Genomic DNA, 14,862 nt, shown 5'->3' with positions numbered 1-14,862 from the left:
TGCTGAAATTGATGATCGACAGGTAAAATCCAGGGCTGAGCTGAGGGGCTGAAATACAGCCAAGTCCTCAAATCCACCCCACAACTTTAAAAACCAGAGTGTCCAAAGTGTGGCCCTGGGGGGCATTTTATCGGCATTTTCTAAAAATCAGCAATACACTAATACTGTAAGTATTTGCTTTGTCAACTGCAACTCCAGGCTAAGATACGGATTTTCTTGGACTGGTTTTAGTTTTTAAATGTGTGACTCCTGAAGAATGTGATGGGGGTTGCCATGACAATGACAGAGCCACTATTGCAAGAAAGCCTGCATACCATCCGTCCATCCATTTTCTATACCGCTTCATCCTCATTAGGGTCGCGGGGGCATGCTGGAGCCTATCCCAGCTGACTTCGGGCGACAGGCGGGGTACGCCCTGGACTGGTCGCCAGCCAATCACAGGGCACATATAGACAAACAACCATTCACACTCACATTCATACCTACATGATTTTTGAAGCTGCTATTTTCAGATCAATTTACTCCATATTGTTGCATGAACCTCAACTCTTCACATCTGTGTTGGGTGACATACAGGCTGATGCAACAATATGATGATGGCAGCGTTCAGTTATGCCCAAATATTGTCCCGCTGCATTAGTAAATCTGTCACTAATAACCCTTGTGCGTGCGTGTAAATGTGCATATTAAGCGGAATGAATCATCAGGAGTTGCTGTGTCATTAAATAGAATTCTTCAGAGCCACAGCTGATAAATAACGCCACGGAATAATGGTTTCCAAGTTGCTCTCCCTCTCTCTCTCTCTGAATAATAACTGAATGCGCTCATTATTTAAATGATAATGAGCTTCAGATTACTTTCCGAATGCAACCTTCACAGATAATAACCAAAAGGTAACCTTTATATGTGGCAACTTCTGAATCCTAACAAGCAAGGAACGACTTACGACTTTACGGATGTGTAGTATGAGTCTTTTAATCAGTCACACTCATGATCATCTGCCTGTCTTCACAATCTGTACCAGGAACTCTAAGAAAGAGAAACAGAAAATAAGAAATAATACAAAAGACTAATCACAGAGAAAAGCATTAAGGCCTTTAAGAATGCTTTCAAAGAACAAGCAAGGGAGCATGTACACAGTGAAGATGATATTGATGGAGTTTACGAACATTATGTACACCAAGTATTTACATGATGCTTTATCACTGAGACAACGCAAGATAACCTTCCAGGAACATGGGGCATCCTAAACAGCATTATCAAGACTGGCTCGAAGAAAGCAGACTATCCTCAATATTTCACTGATGGAAACCAAAAAGGGACAATATGGATGAAGCAGTGGAAGCAGGGGCGTATTTAGTCATTTGGGGGCCCAAGGCAAACCCAGTCACTGGGGCCCTCCACATCCTGGTACTGCACAGGTTTTATTCTCACCTCAACACAAGGTCTTGTGTGGGCAGGAGAAAGTAGAAAATTGATAAGGACATTAAGTAACATTTAACATGTTTACTGCTTTTATACTTGCATCTTTGTGATGAAAAGCAACCCTCTCAGCTTCCTCTCTAGATCTGCAGGACAAGTCATCCCTCGCTACACCGCAGTTCGAATATCGCTCCCCTCACTCTGTCACGGAAATATCATTAGTAAATGATCAGTTTGTGGTTAAATATGGCCTATTATTAGTTTTAAAAAATGCATATTTAAGCAAATTGTACTTATTCTTGGCCTAAATTAAGCATTTTCAAGCATAAAATGTCAAAAGAATTACCTAAATGAACTAAAATACAAATAGAAGGCAGAAGAAGCATTCTAATTGTGAATGTAGTACTGTGTTCTACATCGGCCACTAGGTGTCGGTGTTCAGTGAGACAGGCACTAGACTCGTCACTAAGGTTCCCTAGGGAACACATTTACTGTGACACTGCTCGAGCAGGTGTTTTATTTATTACTTAAATGGCTTATTTACTCTTTTGTTTACTATGTTGGATAATACGAGTGTAAAGCCAGGTGGAAGTACTAAAACAAGGAACTGCTAACATGTGAGTCTATGATATCTTACGTCTAATATGTCTTATTATCTTATCTTATTATATCTACTATATTGGGTAATAGGAGTGTCAAGGTGACTATATGGGTGTTATTTCATGTCTTGAGGTCTCTAATGATGTTAAAAAAACGTATTTAGAAGATTGTAAACAGGTTTTCTATGTCATAACTATGAAAATATTCCATTTCTTAATATTGAAGCCTACTTTGGGGAAGCTCACTTATCGCGGTCGGGTCTGGAACCAATTAACCGCCATAAACGAGGGATGACTGTACTGCATTCTTTGCAGCTGACACTGACAATTGTTGTGCTTGTGTGTCTATGTTTGTTGTGACTGTAGGTTGACATCTTCGCTGGTGGACCTACGCAATAAGTGAATTTACGGAAAGCAGGGAAGCATTATTAATAAATAGAATATTTTTGTAGCTAGAGCATAACAGACCTGTTTATGAATTCCTAGATACGGGTTTTATCATTATTAGAGCCTTGTAGATTTGAAATAACGCCCCTACAGTCACCTTTACGCACGCATTACCTAATATAGTAGACATGAAAAGCGATAATGAGACATAACGCACACGTTAGCATTGGGAAGGTTCCTTGTTGTCGCATCTTGAACATAATGTGGATTGATGGCTTTAAAAAAGAAGATTGACGTCAGCCTATCATCTATCCTTACTATGACGTTTGTCACTTGACTAGCACTACTGCTATCTTTATGCCACTTTAAGCCAAGCAAGCGACCAAGCTAAATGGTTAGCCTCCAAATTATTTAGTGGAAACGTGAAAAAGTGTTTGAAATGGAGTGGGGAAGAAGGACAAAGTAAGAAGCCAAAAGCATACCACTTCCACAGGGAATGGGAGGAGAACTTCTGTTCACTCTGCATCTATGTCTGACTCCATGCAGTACAAGTTAAGTTAATGTAATGTAAGCTAATGTCTTATCAATGTAACATTACTGACCAGTGACCAGTGTAGAATACTACATATAACTTATTTTTTAACTAATAATAGGCTATAATCAACCACGAAACAGTGATCATTTATTATTTTTTTGAAAAGTGAGGGAGTGATGTTGGCGAGGAACGATTGTATGCGGCCCCTCGGCGGAAAATGTTTGGACACCCTTGCGCTCTGTCTAGTGCAAAACATCATCATAGTAAACATTTTCTAGGTTTCTAGGTAGGTTCTTCTTGCCAGTCAGCATTGATGAGGTCAAGCAAGGGTTCGTCATATGTTGGGCAACCATAGAGACTTGTCCTGAAGTAATGTCATCTGCTCTGGTAAAGTCATCCATAAATAACGATGTTTACACAGACAAGACTGTCTTGGGATCAAAGAATAAGCTATAAAAAGACAGGTCAGGTTTTAAATATATTTCAAAGTAAAATACTTCACTGCTCTCAACTTGGCATCCAGCTCAGGGACAGCCAGTGGCATTTTGGTCTCACTTGTAGCGCATTGCTTTCAACTCACCTCTTTGTAAGTTCTCATTTTCTCTTATGCCAAAAGGCCATTTTAGCATATTTTAATAGAAATGCTGATAGATAGATGGTGCCATACATAATTTGACATTCCTTGTTTTGCTTTTTGGTGTATAAAAACCGAGAATGCATCATGCAAAACACAGGCTGACAGAATATATAATTTTTCTTCCTCATGTAGTCTCATTTTATCTTTCGGTATGTACTGTCTGGACTGTTTTCCTGTAAGCATTCACCGTGAGGGGGATGTTTACTTTTAATACCACGGAATAACTACGTGTCGGATAGAGGCGGCAGCCTCTCGAAGGAAATCCCACTGAATGATGTTGTATTGCTTTATGATGGGGATTATACTGTAAAAAAAAAAAAGGGTGAAACAGTTTAATCAAAATGTAGACGGCCCTTCAACTGAATTGTGAAAAGTGTTTTATATATGCTATTGTTTTGCAAAAGCGGCTGCTCTATCAGTGTTTGCAGCCATGCACCAGCTAGCATGCTTTAATTTAATATTGAATATGCATACACTGATGATGACAGGATCACTCGTCATTACGGCAATCCCTCGTTTATTGCAATTAATTGGTTCCAGAATTTACACAAAGTAGGATTCCTTATTTATGAATTGAATATTTTTGTAATTAGAGCATAGAAAATCTGTTTGTGACCTTCTATATATGTTTTTTTAACATTGGAGCCCTCTAGACATGAAATAATAATACAGTAATAGAAAATAAGACACAATGTAACATTACTGACACCCAGTGACCAATGTAAAATACTACATATCACAACATGTCTTTAAGTGTGTTTTATGAATTCCTTATATTTGTAGTTTACTTCATTTAGCCATTTTTATGCTTGAAAATGCTTAATTAAGGCCAAAAATGTGTACAATTTGCTTAAATATGCATATTTTTTGATTGGTAATAGGCCATAGTCAGCCACGAAACAGCGATGAGTTATTAATATATTTAGAAAAACCGGGATAGAGTTAAGCTGTGAAATTCGAAGCTTGATGTGGCGAGAGATGACTGTACAGTCCCCCGTTTATCACAGTTAATTGGTTTCAGACTTGACCGTAATAAGCTAATTTCCGCAAAGTAGGATTCCTTATTTATAAATAGAATGTTTTGATGGTTAGAACATACAAAACGTCTTTACGACCTTTTAAATATGCTTTTTAACTTTATTAGAGCCCTAAAGACATTAAATAACACCCCTAAAGTCACCTTTACAGTCGTATTACCCAATACAGTAGAAATAATACCAGAAAATGAGACATAAGATAGACTCGCACATGCTAGTATTGTGAAAGTTCTTTGTTCCGGTTTCTGAACAATCCTTCCTGCGGTGGCTATTGTCTCATGAATGTAACGTAATGTAACATTACTGACACCCAGTGACCAACGTAGAATACTACATATCACAACAGGTCTTTCAATGCGTCTTCAATGTGTCTTCTGCCTTATATTGGTATTTAACCCTTTAATCGCCAAAGTCGCAAAATTGCGACAAGCAACATTGCTGAATTTAACGAGCCATTTCTGCAAATATGGTGCCTTGTGTAGTTAACACTTTACACCAGGAGGTGATGAACATCTGGGACTTCAATCTGAGCAACATTTTTGGGCGTTTCTATGCAAAGTTTATTATTTTACAGACTTTGAAGCCCCTTGTGCGTGCGGCAGCGAGTCGGCCCATCATGACAGTCCACACGCAGCACACTTGAGCCGATGCTTTGCTAAATCGTGTTTGGGGTGGCAGGAGAGGATGTGGTGGGTTGTCAAAACACTGCGAATGGTGAGGGGGGGTAGCGGGAATGTAAACAAACGCGGAAATGGCGGCATATGCGGTACGATCCGCGGGAGACTCCTTGGAAAAAAATAAACTGCTAATAGATAGATATGACTGGAGTATACAATTCAAGATGCAAGAGTTTTTATTGTCATATGCACAGTAAAACAGGTAGTTCTTGTTCTGTTCATTCTCCCAAAAAAGAAAGAAAAACACAAGAAAATGAATAAGAACATCAGAAACATAAATACCAATAAATTAAGCAACAACAACAGAAGAGACATTAATACAAATAAATAAATATAGTGCTATGAGTGTGTGCGTATATATAATGACCTATATTCACAGGCATAATAGATAGATAGATAGATACTTTTTATCTATCTACCTGTATGTAATAATAGCAGTAATGATGCGCTTTGAGGCAGCAGTGGTGTTCAAGATCCCGCTGTAAATGATGATGATGATAGCTGGGTTTGCGTGAGAGATGAGTAAGAGTATCTCAAGTGGATCAGACGTTTGGATGAGCCTGTTGATGAGCCGGTATCGTGGAGACAGGGATCTGACAAATTCCGAGACTGGTGACGTCATAATATGCACATTAGATGAGCAAATGTACCCCCATCACAAACTTTGGGTCATACTGATGATTTGTCTAATTTACAGTATGCTTTTATCTTGAACCATTTTCAAGCTACCAACTTTTGAAATAGTAACGTCAAAACTGAAAAAAACTGGCGCTTTTCATTTAGCCAATTTATGCTTGAAATTTGCTTAAATATGCATATTTCTGACTAATAATTGGCCATAGTCAACCACAAAAGAGTGATGATTTATTAATTCAATTGTTTTTGAAAATCTGTGATCGAGTGAAGCTACGAAATTTGAAGCTTGATGTGGCGAGGACGGCTGTATACCTTTTTATGAGCGTGTTTTTACTTGAAATGATACGAGAAGGTGGTTCACTTCCACTGTAGCGTCCCAGCAGCACGGAGATATTAAAGCTGTGCAAGAGGTTGTCCTTTGCACCCTCCCTCGTAGTTCCAGTTTCTTGCATCACCCGATGATGATGTCCAGTGGAGGTCCACACTGCTCCCAAAGGAGACTGACAGCTTCATTGCATGAATGCTCTTCTCTCATTCAAGCACCCTTTTCACACTCGCCTCTCACATTGTTGAGGCTAAATGGACTCTTGGCAGGCAGCGCAATTTAGGAACGAAACAACGGCTTTGTGTATGGGAGTGACTGTACTTGCTCTACAATGCACACGCATGCTAACAGTACAGTTCATTTATTTATACATTTCGCAGATGAACTGAACCCTCACTGCTCCTTTTTCTTTGATTTCCCCTTCTGTGGTGTCCATGTGTCGGATGTGTAGGTGATATGGTGTCCAGGGCAATGCACTATCTGCAGCCTCTGTACACCAAAAACCACAGCAATGGGACACCCATCCACCAGAAGAGCGCAGCGATACACTGGGCCCCCGAGGCCATCTACACACTGTGTTACTTCATGCACTGCCCCCAGATGGAGTGGGAGAACCCGAATGTGGAGCCATCGAAAGTTACCTTACAAACTGAGAGGTAAGACGCAAACATGCAACAACTTTTGTTGTTGTTGTTACTGATGTAGAACTGTGAATTCAATGTGGAGTGTTCACTTGAAGCACGCATGAAAACATTTCCCCCCATCCATCTAAACCAGGGGTGTCCAAAGTGCGGCCCGAGGGCCACAAATGGCGCTGCATTTTTTTTACTGGCCCACGGCGCATTCTAAAAATATCAGCCTGAAAACATATATAATCATTGCAAATAAAGTTGGCTACTTTGCGGATTTCGCTCATTGAGGGCTATTTTGGGAACTTATCCCCCGCGATAAACAAGGGAACACTGTACTGGTTTTGAAGTTTTTCTCATTTAACAATTCATAGAGAAATTCAGACATTTCATCCAAAAAGAACTCTGGTTAGCACCCCCATTTGAATCATTCAAGCCGACCCTGCCTCTTAAAAACAACAGAATCGACAATTGTTAGGAACCGGGATTGATGTATCGGAACCAGAATCGTTCAGTCGTAATATTATGACAAAATAAAGTTGAAAAATTAAAATTTTACATTTTGAAAAATTATGTTGGGGAAAATACATTTTATATATATATATATATATATATATATATATATATATATATATATATATATATATACAGTATATATATATATATATATGTTGAACAAAAATGTCCTGTGCATAGCGACTATGCGGTGATCCATTGTAGCAAGGAACAACTCCCTTCAAACAGGAACAAACTGGAACAGAACCAAGACTCAAATCCAATCCTAATAACTGTTAAACACTCTTTTGGTGAGACTCAACATTGCAGCTACGGGGAAAAAGGATAAGCAAGTAAGTTGTCTAATTCAATCTTCAGATGTTTGTTTGTCACACCATTACTCAAATGAGATATAAAGTTGGATGCTGATGCAGAGGAACTTTTATTAAATCAAGCCGAATGGAGGGAATGGTGCTGATTTATCTGTCACACTCATGCTCCTCATCTTGTACCTTGTAAAAATGTTTTATGTGTGATGATCATCAGTACAATAACTTAACACCACAAGACTGCTGTGGGACTTTTTCTCATTGGCACAATTTACACCCCTGCACACAGTATGCCCTCCTCTCACCTCAGCATATATATAACTGTAGACTCCACTGGTAATTCTCCTATATCACTCCACAGTGCTCATGCACCTCTGCACACTGTGCTTTTATTACATTTTCTCCTTCTCCCGCTGTGACACACCAGATGTACTCCCTAGGACCCAAAGAACTGCTTTATAAAAGTAACATATTCAATTATAATAAAGTCCTTTAAATGACCCGAGGAGCTGCAGGAAGGAGTCGTTGCAGCAGGCCCGCAGACACGTCAGCCCAGCCAGTATTGATTGATGCTGCAGTAGGAACCTCTCTGTATGTCGGAGTGATGTAAGGATTGGGCAATGTGTCAATGTTATTTCCCTTGATTGCACAAACTTGATTGTAGCCTTGCGCTTAAGTAGCATTGTAGTCAGAGCACGCGAAGGCATGGAGCAGTCATCTGAAATGGCAGTAGAGCAGGGGTGTCCAAACTTTTTCCAGCGAGGGTCACATAGTGAAAAATGAAAGGATGCAACTTTGCCACTTTGATATTTTGTGAAGCAAATACAGTAATATACTGGATATTTCATGAAAAAACTGCATCTCAGCTTTGTGATATAGGTGAAAAAGCCTATTATTATAATTATTTTTATTTTTATAAATTCTTATTAATATTATTATCAACTTCAGTCTTTTCTGTTCCCCCCCAATTTTTGCTGTTGTTTTTTTTTTTTTTAACTATTTCAATTTTCCTCTAAAATAATCTTCTTAAATTTACTTCTTGTAATATTAGGACTTTGTTTCCCTAATATTTTGACATTATTCCCGTAGTATTATAACTTTTCCCCCAACCTAATTTTCCAGGAATGACAAATTTATTTTGTTTTGCTTCTCATATTATGACTTGACGTATTTTGTATGTTCTAATTTCAACTTTATGCTACCAAAATGACGTTCTCATAAAATTGTGCTTTTTCCTCATTAAAATGCAACTTTTTTTCTCTTAATAGTTTCACTTTATTCTTGTAAAAATATCGCTGTGTTTTTTTCAATTTCTGTTGTTGGTGGGGGGCTTTATTTTCCAACTTTTTTCTTGTAAATTTTCTTCTCGTACTTATGACTTTATTTCCATAATATTATGACTTTATTCTCGTAACAGTATAACTTTTTCCGCAACCTAATAAAAAAAAAAAATTATGGCTTTGTTTTTTTTTGTTTGTTTGTTTTTCATATTATTAGTTTAAAAAAAAGTCTTTTGTTAATATTTCAACTCTATACTCCTAAATTGATGTCATTTTCCCTCATAATGTTACGTTAGTATCCTAAAATTACAACTTTTTCTCATTAGATTTCAACTTCTTTACCTTCAGATTTTGACTTTATTTTTGTAAAATTACTGATGGTTTTTCCATCTTTGCTTGTTTTTCATATTACGACAAATATATTAAATTAAATTTCAACTTTATGCTAATAATGACTATTTTTCCTAATAACATTACATTATTCTTGTATACAGTAATTACAACTTTTTCTCGTTAGATTATATTTTTTGTGTTAATATTTTGACTTTATTCTTGTAAAATTAGTGCTGATCTTTCCATTTTTACTGCTGTTGTCTTTTTTTTTTATCTTTTTGTTAAATTATATTTTCAGAATGTGCCGCGAGCCAATAAATAAACAGCCATGGGCCGCAAATGACCCGCGGGCCGCAATTTGGACACCCCTGATATATTCATAGTTGCATTCAATATTGCATTCATACCTTGGGCTATTTGGTAATTCCTGCAAAAAGGTGGAAAGGCGTCGGCTCACAGCGGCGGTGTGATGCAAGGCTGACAGCTGAGTCTGGGCAGGCCTCCATTGGGGCTGCAGGCATTATCACTATCAGCTCATTTGTGTCCCACGGGGGTCCAACTTGGATATTTAAAAATAAATCACAGTTTCACAAACTTAAACACACTGGCAGGGCCTGGATTTATTAAGTAGGGCTGCACTGAAGGAGCAAGACCTTCAACTGATCATGAACTTCCTTTCCTTTCAGACTTGTGATGGTGTTCCTTGCCTTTTGATAAGGTGTTTTCCATTATTTTAATCAGACCTGCACACCTAAGAGTGTGACACATCTCTCTAACTTAATGATAAATAAATGATACATCCTCCCATCCCTGACAAGCATCGATAAATAAACACCATTGACAGATTCGTAATGCTTGTCACGATCTGTGCAGGTATTTCCACCATTCTCCATTATTAAATCTCTGTGGAGCAAGTCTCTTCAAAAACATATTGAAGAACTATAGATAACACAAACGTAGAGTGATATCAAAGATTGATTGTTGCAGTGTGCTTTGTCTTTGCAGCATGGAACGCATGTCACATTTTCCATTTAATGAAGAATGGTTTGTGGGAAGAATATGCAGTTTTATGTTTGCAATTGGTATTTATGACAACACAAGTGAAAATGCGTATTTGTATGCATAACATGCTGTCAGTGCATCAGTGAAGGTCGAATTGCAGCATCATGCATATGGATATTTATGCATATGCTGTGGTAAGGACCGAGTATGTGTAAGCACAGGATTAGTAGCGGAAAGTTGTAGGCAGGAGAAAGGAAACTGACCGTTTTTGATGTATCCTTATACTGTACATCCAATGACACGCACCAGGTCCGCTTCCTGCTTAAAGTCAGTCTCCTTTTTGTATCGATTTGCCTTTGTCTGCTGCTGCACAAGCATTTGAATTCTGCCACGCTCCTCAGCTACACAGTGTAAACAGTGGGGTCAGGATCAACCTTACGGTCATTCCCTGCATCTGTCTCAGCAGGACTGCGAAGACATGCACTGTACCCCCTTACCACCTTTATAACATACGATGCTGTAGTGTGATACCCATGTGCTCCATCGGTTTGTTTTTTTTACTTCTTTTAATACAGTGCAGTGTTTTTTTTATTTGTGATTGTCTTTTATCCCCAATTTTCCAAAAATGACAACTTTATTTTGTTTTGTTTCTCATAATATTATGACTTTATCTATTTTTTTCTTTATTATTTCCACTCTCTGCTACTAAAACGACATTATTTCTTCTCATAATATTACGAGTTTATTCTGATAAAATTGTGACTTTTTTTCTCATTAGAATATGACTTAATTTCTCTTAATATTTTGACCGTATTCTTGCAAAATTACAGCTGTTGCTTTTTCATTTCTGTCGTTTTTTTTTTCCAATTTCCCAAATATTTCAACTTTTTTTTTATACATTTTCTCCTCGGAATTCAGACTTTATTCTCGTAACATTATAACTTTTTCCGCAAATTACACATTTTTTCACTGTTTTGTTTGTTTCTCAGAATATTCCGACTTAAAAAAATGTATATATTTGTTGTCTTTAATATTTCAGCTTTCTGGTACTAAAATGACGTTATTTTTCCTCATATTCCAATGTTATTCTCGTAAAATTACGACTTTTTGTCGTTAGATTACTATGTTTTTGTCTTAATAGTTTGACTTTATTCTTTTTAAATTACTGCTGATTTTTCTATTTTTGCTGCTGTTTTTTTCAGTTTTCTCGTGAAATTATATTCTTAGAATGGACCGTGTGCCGCACTTTGTACATCCCTGGTTTAATAAGTGTGTGAGGCATATTTGGGGTTTAAACCTGGATTGTGTTGCGAGTGAACAATGGCAGGAGGGTTTCGAGGGGGTGGAAGCGAGCCGTGTGTCAAAACCGGACATTTTTATGGGCGTCTTAATTACTCTTGCTTAATTTACGGCTATTCGCTGGCCCCGCCAAAAGCGGGGATCTGCTGTCCTGTAGTTCCCAGTGGAGTCCAAGTGAATTATCCTCAATAGCTTTGGCATTGCAGAAAAGAGCAAAGCTGATCAAGAACATGATCTTTTTAGCCACAAATTGGATGGTCAGCATTAGATGTGCAATTTTCTCACATCAGCACGTCTCTATAGTATGAATTTTTGACTCTTTGATTTGATATTCTTGGCAGGGGTCATCCTTTACTCACACACTTATCTCACTGAGCAATATCTCTAAAATAACGTATGCAAATTGTATCTCGGGTGGATTGCTCAATGTGCACCTGCTCATGGAACACCTCTATCCTCCCCTACAGGCCGTTCATGGTGCTGCCGCCGCTGATGGAGTGGGTGCGCGTGTCTGTTGTTCATACTGAGCACAGGCGGAGCTTCTCTGTGGACAGCGATGATGTTCGGCAGGCTGCCAGACTGCTGCTGCCTGGAGTGGACTGCGAGCCCCGCCAGCTCCGGTACAGCTGCACTCCTGCAGGCACACACGTATTCCACCAGTCACGTCCTCAAGGAAGTATATTCCTTCTGTATAGCTGTGTAAAAAATTCAAACTTTCCAGGTGTTTTCGGGGGAAATAGCGGGGCATTACACACATGAAAGCATCCAACTCGCTCACTTTGTGCGCTTTGCCCTGCAGAACGGATGACTGCTTCTGCGCCTCAAGGAAGCTGGATGCTGCCTCTACGGAGGCAAAGTTCCTGCAGAACTTGGGCTTCCATATGCTCAGCTGTGGACGCACAGACCTGGTGAAGCAGGCTGTCAACCTGCTGGGGCCGGATGGTGTCAACAGCATGAGTGAGCAGGTTAGAGACACAGTCAACTCACTTTAATAATTCATATGAAAGCAGGTTTACACTCACTGAATGAGCACAGAACGACCCACACAGCCCGTGGAACAGAAGATGTTGTTTGCTTGGTAAACCGTGACTGCCTCATCTCCTGCATTGTGCAGACATGTGAGCACGAAGGCTGTAATATCTTAACCCTTATTACAATATCTTTTCTTCTGCAGCTGATCTTCCAATGGGTTGTATGAACATTCATTTCATTAAAAGAACTACTCCGACACAACATCGTAGTTGAGTTTCCCTGAGGGGCAGCACAGTGGAAATGTGGTTAGAAGGTTTGCCTCACAGTCAGGAGGATCTGGGTTGGAAATGGAAATGTTTTCCTCCTACAGTGCAAAAGCAACATGCAAGGTTAAATCACGGCACTGTATCGGGGGTGTCCAAAGTGCGGCTCGGGGGCCATTTGCGGCCCGTGGCTGATTTTTTTTATTGGCCCGCTGCACATTTAAAAGTGCAATTAAACAAGAAAACTAACAAAAACAAACGGAAATAACCAAACGAAATAACGGAAATAACAAAATAAAGAAACGGAAATAAGGCATAAACAGAGAAATGAGCGAACTGCCACGCCGGGAGACACGCGGGGTGTGACCGTAACATTACCACAAAAAACGATTACATTAATACTATGTGAAAAAATGTGAATCATTTTAGAAGTATTACTAAAGTATTAGTAAAGTATTAGTAATACAGCAAAGAATAAAGTTGCACTTTTTGGAAAATAAGTTTGGGAAAAAGTTGTGATATCAAGTCAAGATATTATGGAAATAAAGTCATAGTGTTATAAAGAAAGACAATAGGTGAATTTTAAACTTTTAACATTTAAAAACAGCAGCAATAATACAAAATTGAGCAGTGGAGAACAAAATAACAACACACTTTGTCTCCTATAAACACAAAGCTGAGATCTAGGCTGGTTTTTATTATTTAAAATGTACAAGCTGAAGTTGAAATTACTTGCAAAATTTTGAAAAAAAAAAAAAAACAGGAGCAGAAATGGAAAAAAACAGCTGTAATTTTATGAGAATAAAAGCCAAATAATTAGTTTAAAAAAGTTGTGTTCTAATGAGAAATAAATTGACATTTTTTGAGAATAATTTCATACTATCATGAGGAAAAATAATGTCATTTTAGTAGCTTAGAGTTGAACTATGTAAAAATAAATAAAACATTTAAAAAGTCGTAATATTATGGGAAACAGACAAAACAAAATAAAGTTGTAATTTTGGGGGGGAATTTTTATGTATTATATATTTTTGTACATTAGTATCAAAGCATTTGGGGGAAAAAAGTCATAATAAATGTGAACAATTCTGACAATAAAACATATTTACATAAAATCATTCCTAGCCCTAGTTAATCCAATGCGTCGCTTTTACGGTGTAATTCTACTTTGAAGACAAATTGTCTTTTGTGTTTGTGCTCACGCAGGGGATGACCCCACTCATGTATGCTTGTGTCCGTGGAGACGAGGCCATGGTGCAGATGTTGCTGGATGCTGGAGCTGATATAAACAACGAGGTTAGTGCCAATAATGTGGAATTGGTTGGGGTATTTCGAGGGGCCAACTGGAAAAAAAAAAGTCAGGAAAGCATGTTTTGATGTGCAAACTCATGTATAGAATGTACAGTATATGCCGTGATGAGTAGAGAAGAACAAATATATCGTCCATCATCTTACCTGCCGTCTTCTCCATGCACCATTTAAGCACCCAGGATCATGAGGCAAAATAGTTAGAAGTTAATAATGCTTGATCCTATTAGAAAGGTGTTCCTTTAGCAATATGTTTGTCATTGTGGGGTGTGTTGAAACCTGTGAATAATCTTTTGCTCCACTCATTAACACAAAGAAGGGAAGCCAACAAAACAATGTAGTGATAATAAAGAAATACCTCACCACATCAAGCAATGTATTTCTACACCAGGGGTGTCCTAGATGTAGACCGGGGGCCATTTGAGGCCCACGCCTGTTTTTTTTGTGGGCCCGAGGCACATTTTAACAAAATAGTTTAAAAAGGAAAAAAAAAACAACACAAATTGGAAAATGAGCAGTAATTTTACAAGAATATATTCAAAATATTGAGATAAAAGTGTTGTAATCCAATGAGAAAAAGTCGCAATATGACAGCAAAAATATGTTGGGTTTTTTTTTAAGTCATAATATTATGACAATCAAACAAAACAATGAATAAACTTGTAATTTTGGAAAATTTGGTTGTGAAAAAAAGTTG

At 38.2% G+C, this 14,862-nt stretch overlaps 1 protein-coding gene across 3 annotated transcripts in view; it reads left to right on the top strand.

Moving 5' to 3' along the window:
- Window positions 1–14,862, top strand: part of btbd11b (BTB (POZ) domain containing 11b) — an 87,293-nt gene that overhangs the window by 54,424 nt on the left and 18,007 nt on the right. For all 3 annotated transcript variants that reach the window (XR_008570333.1, XM_054775506.1, XM_054775505.1), the window contains exons 3-6: window positions 6,707–6,911; window positions 12,090–12,242; window positions 12,422–12,587; window positions 14,064–14,153. Coding sequence is in view for 2 of the 3 variants with exons in the window: in XM_054775506.1 (XP_054631481.1) it covers window positions 6,707–6,911; window positions 12,090–12,242; window positions 12,422–12,587; window positions 14,064–14,153 (614 nt within the window). In the remaining variant the exon portion in view is untranslated. The remainder of the gene's footprint in view (window positions 1–6,706; window positions 6,912–12,089; window positions 12,243–12,421; window positions 12,588–14,063; window positions 14,154–14,862) is intronic.

This window comes from Dunckerocampus dactyliophorus, chromosome 5 (assembly GCF_027744805.1).
Source record: "Dunckerocampus dactyliophorus isolate RoL2022-P2 chromosome 5, RoL_Ddac_1.1, whole genome shotgun sequence".
NCBI classification, from domain to species: domain Eukaryota; kingdom Metazoa; phylum Chordata; class Actinopteri; order Syngnathiformes; family Syngnathidae; genus Dunckerocampus; species Dunckerocampus dactyliophorus.
Note: the sequence above shows the minus strand (reverse complement) of the source record. Positions and strands in the feature narration are given on the sequence as shown.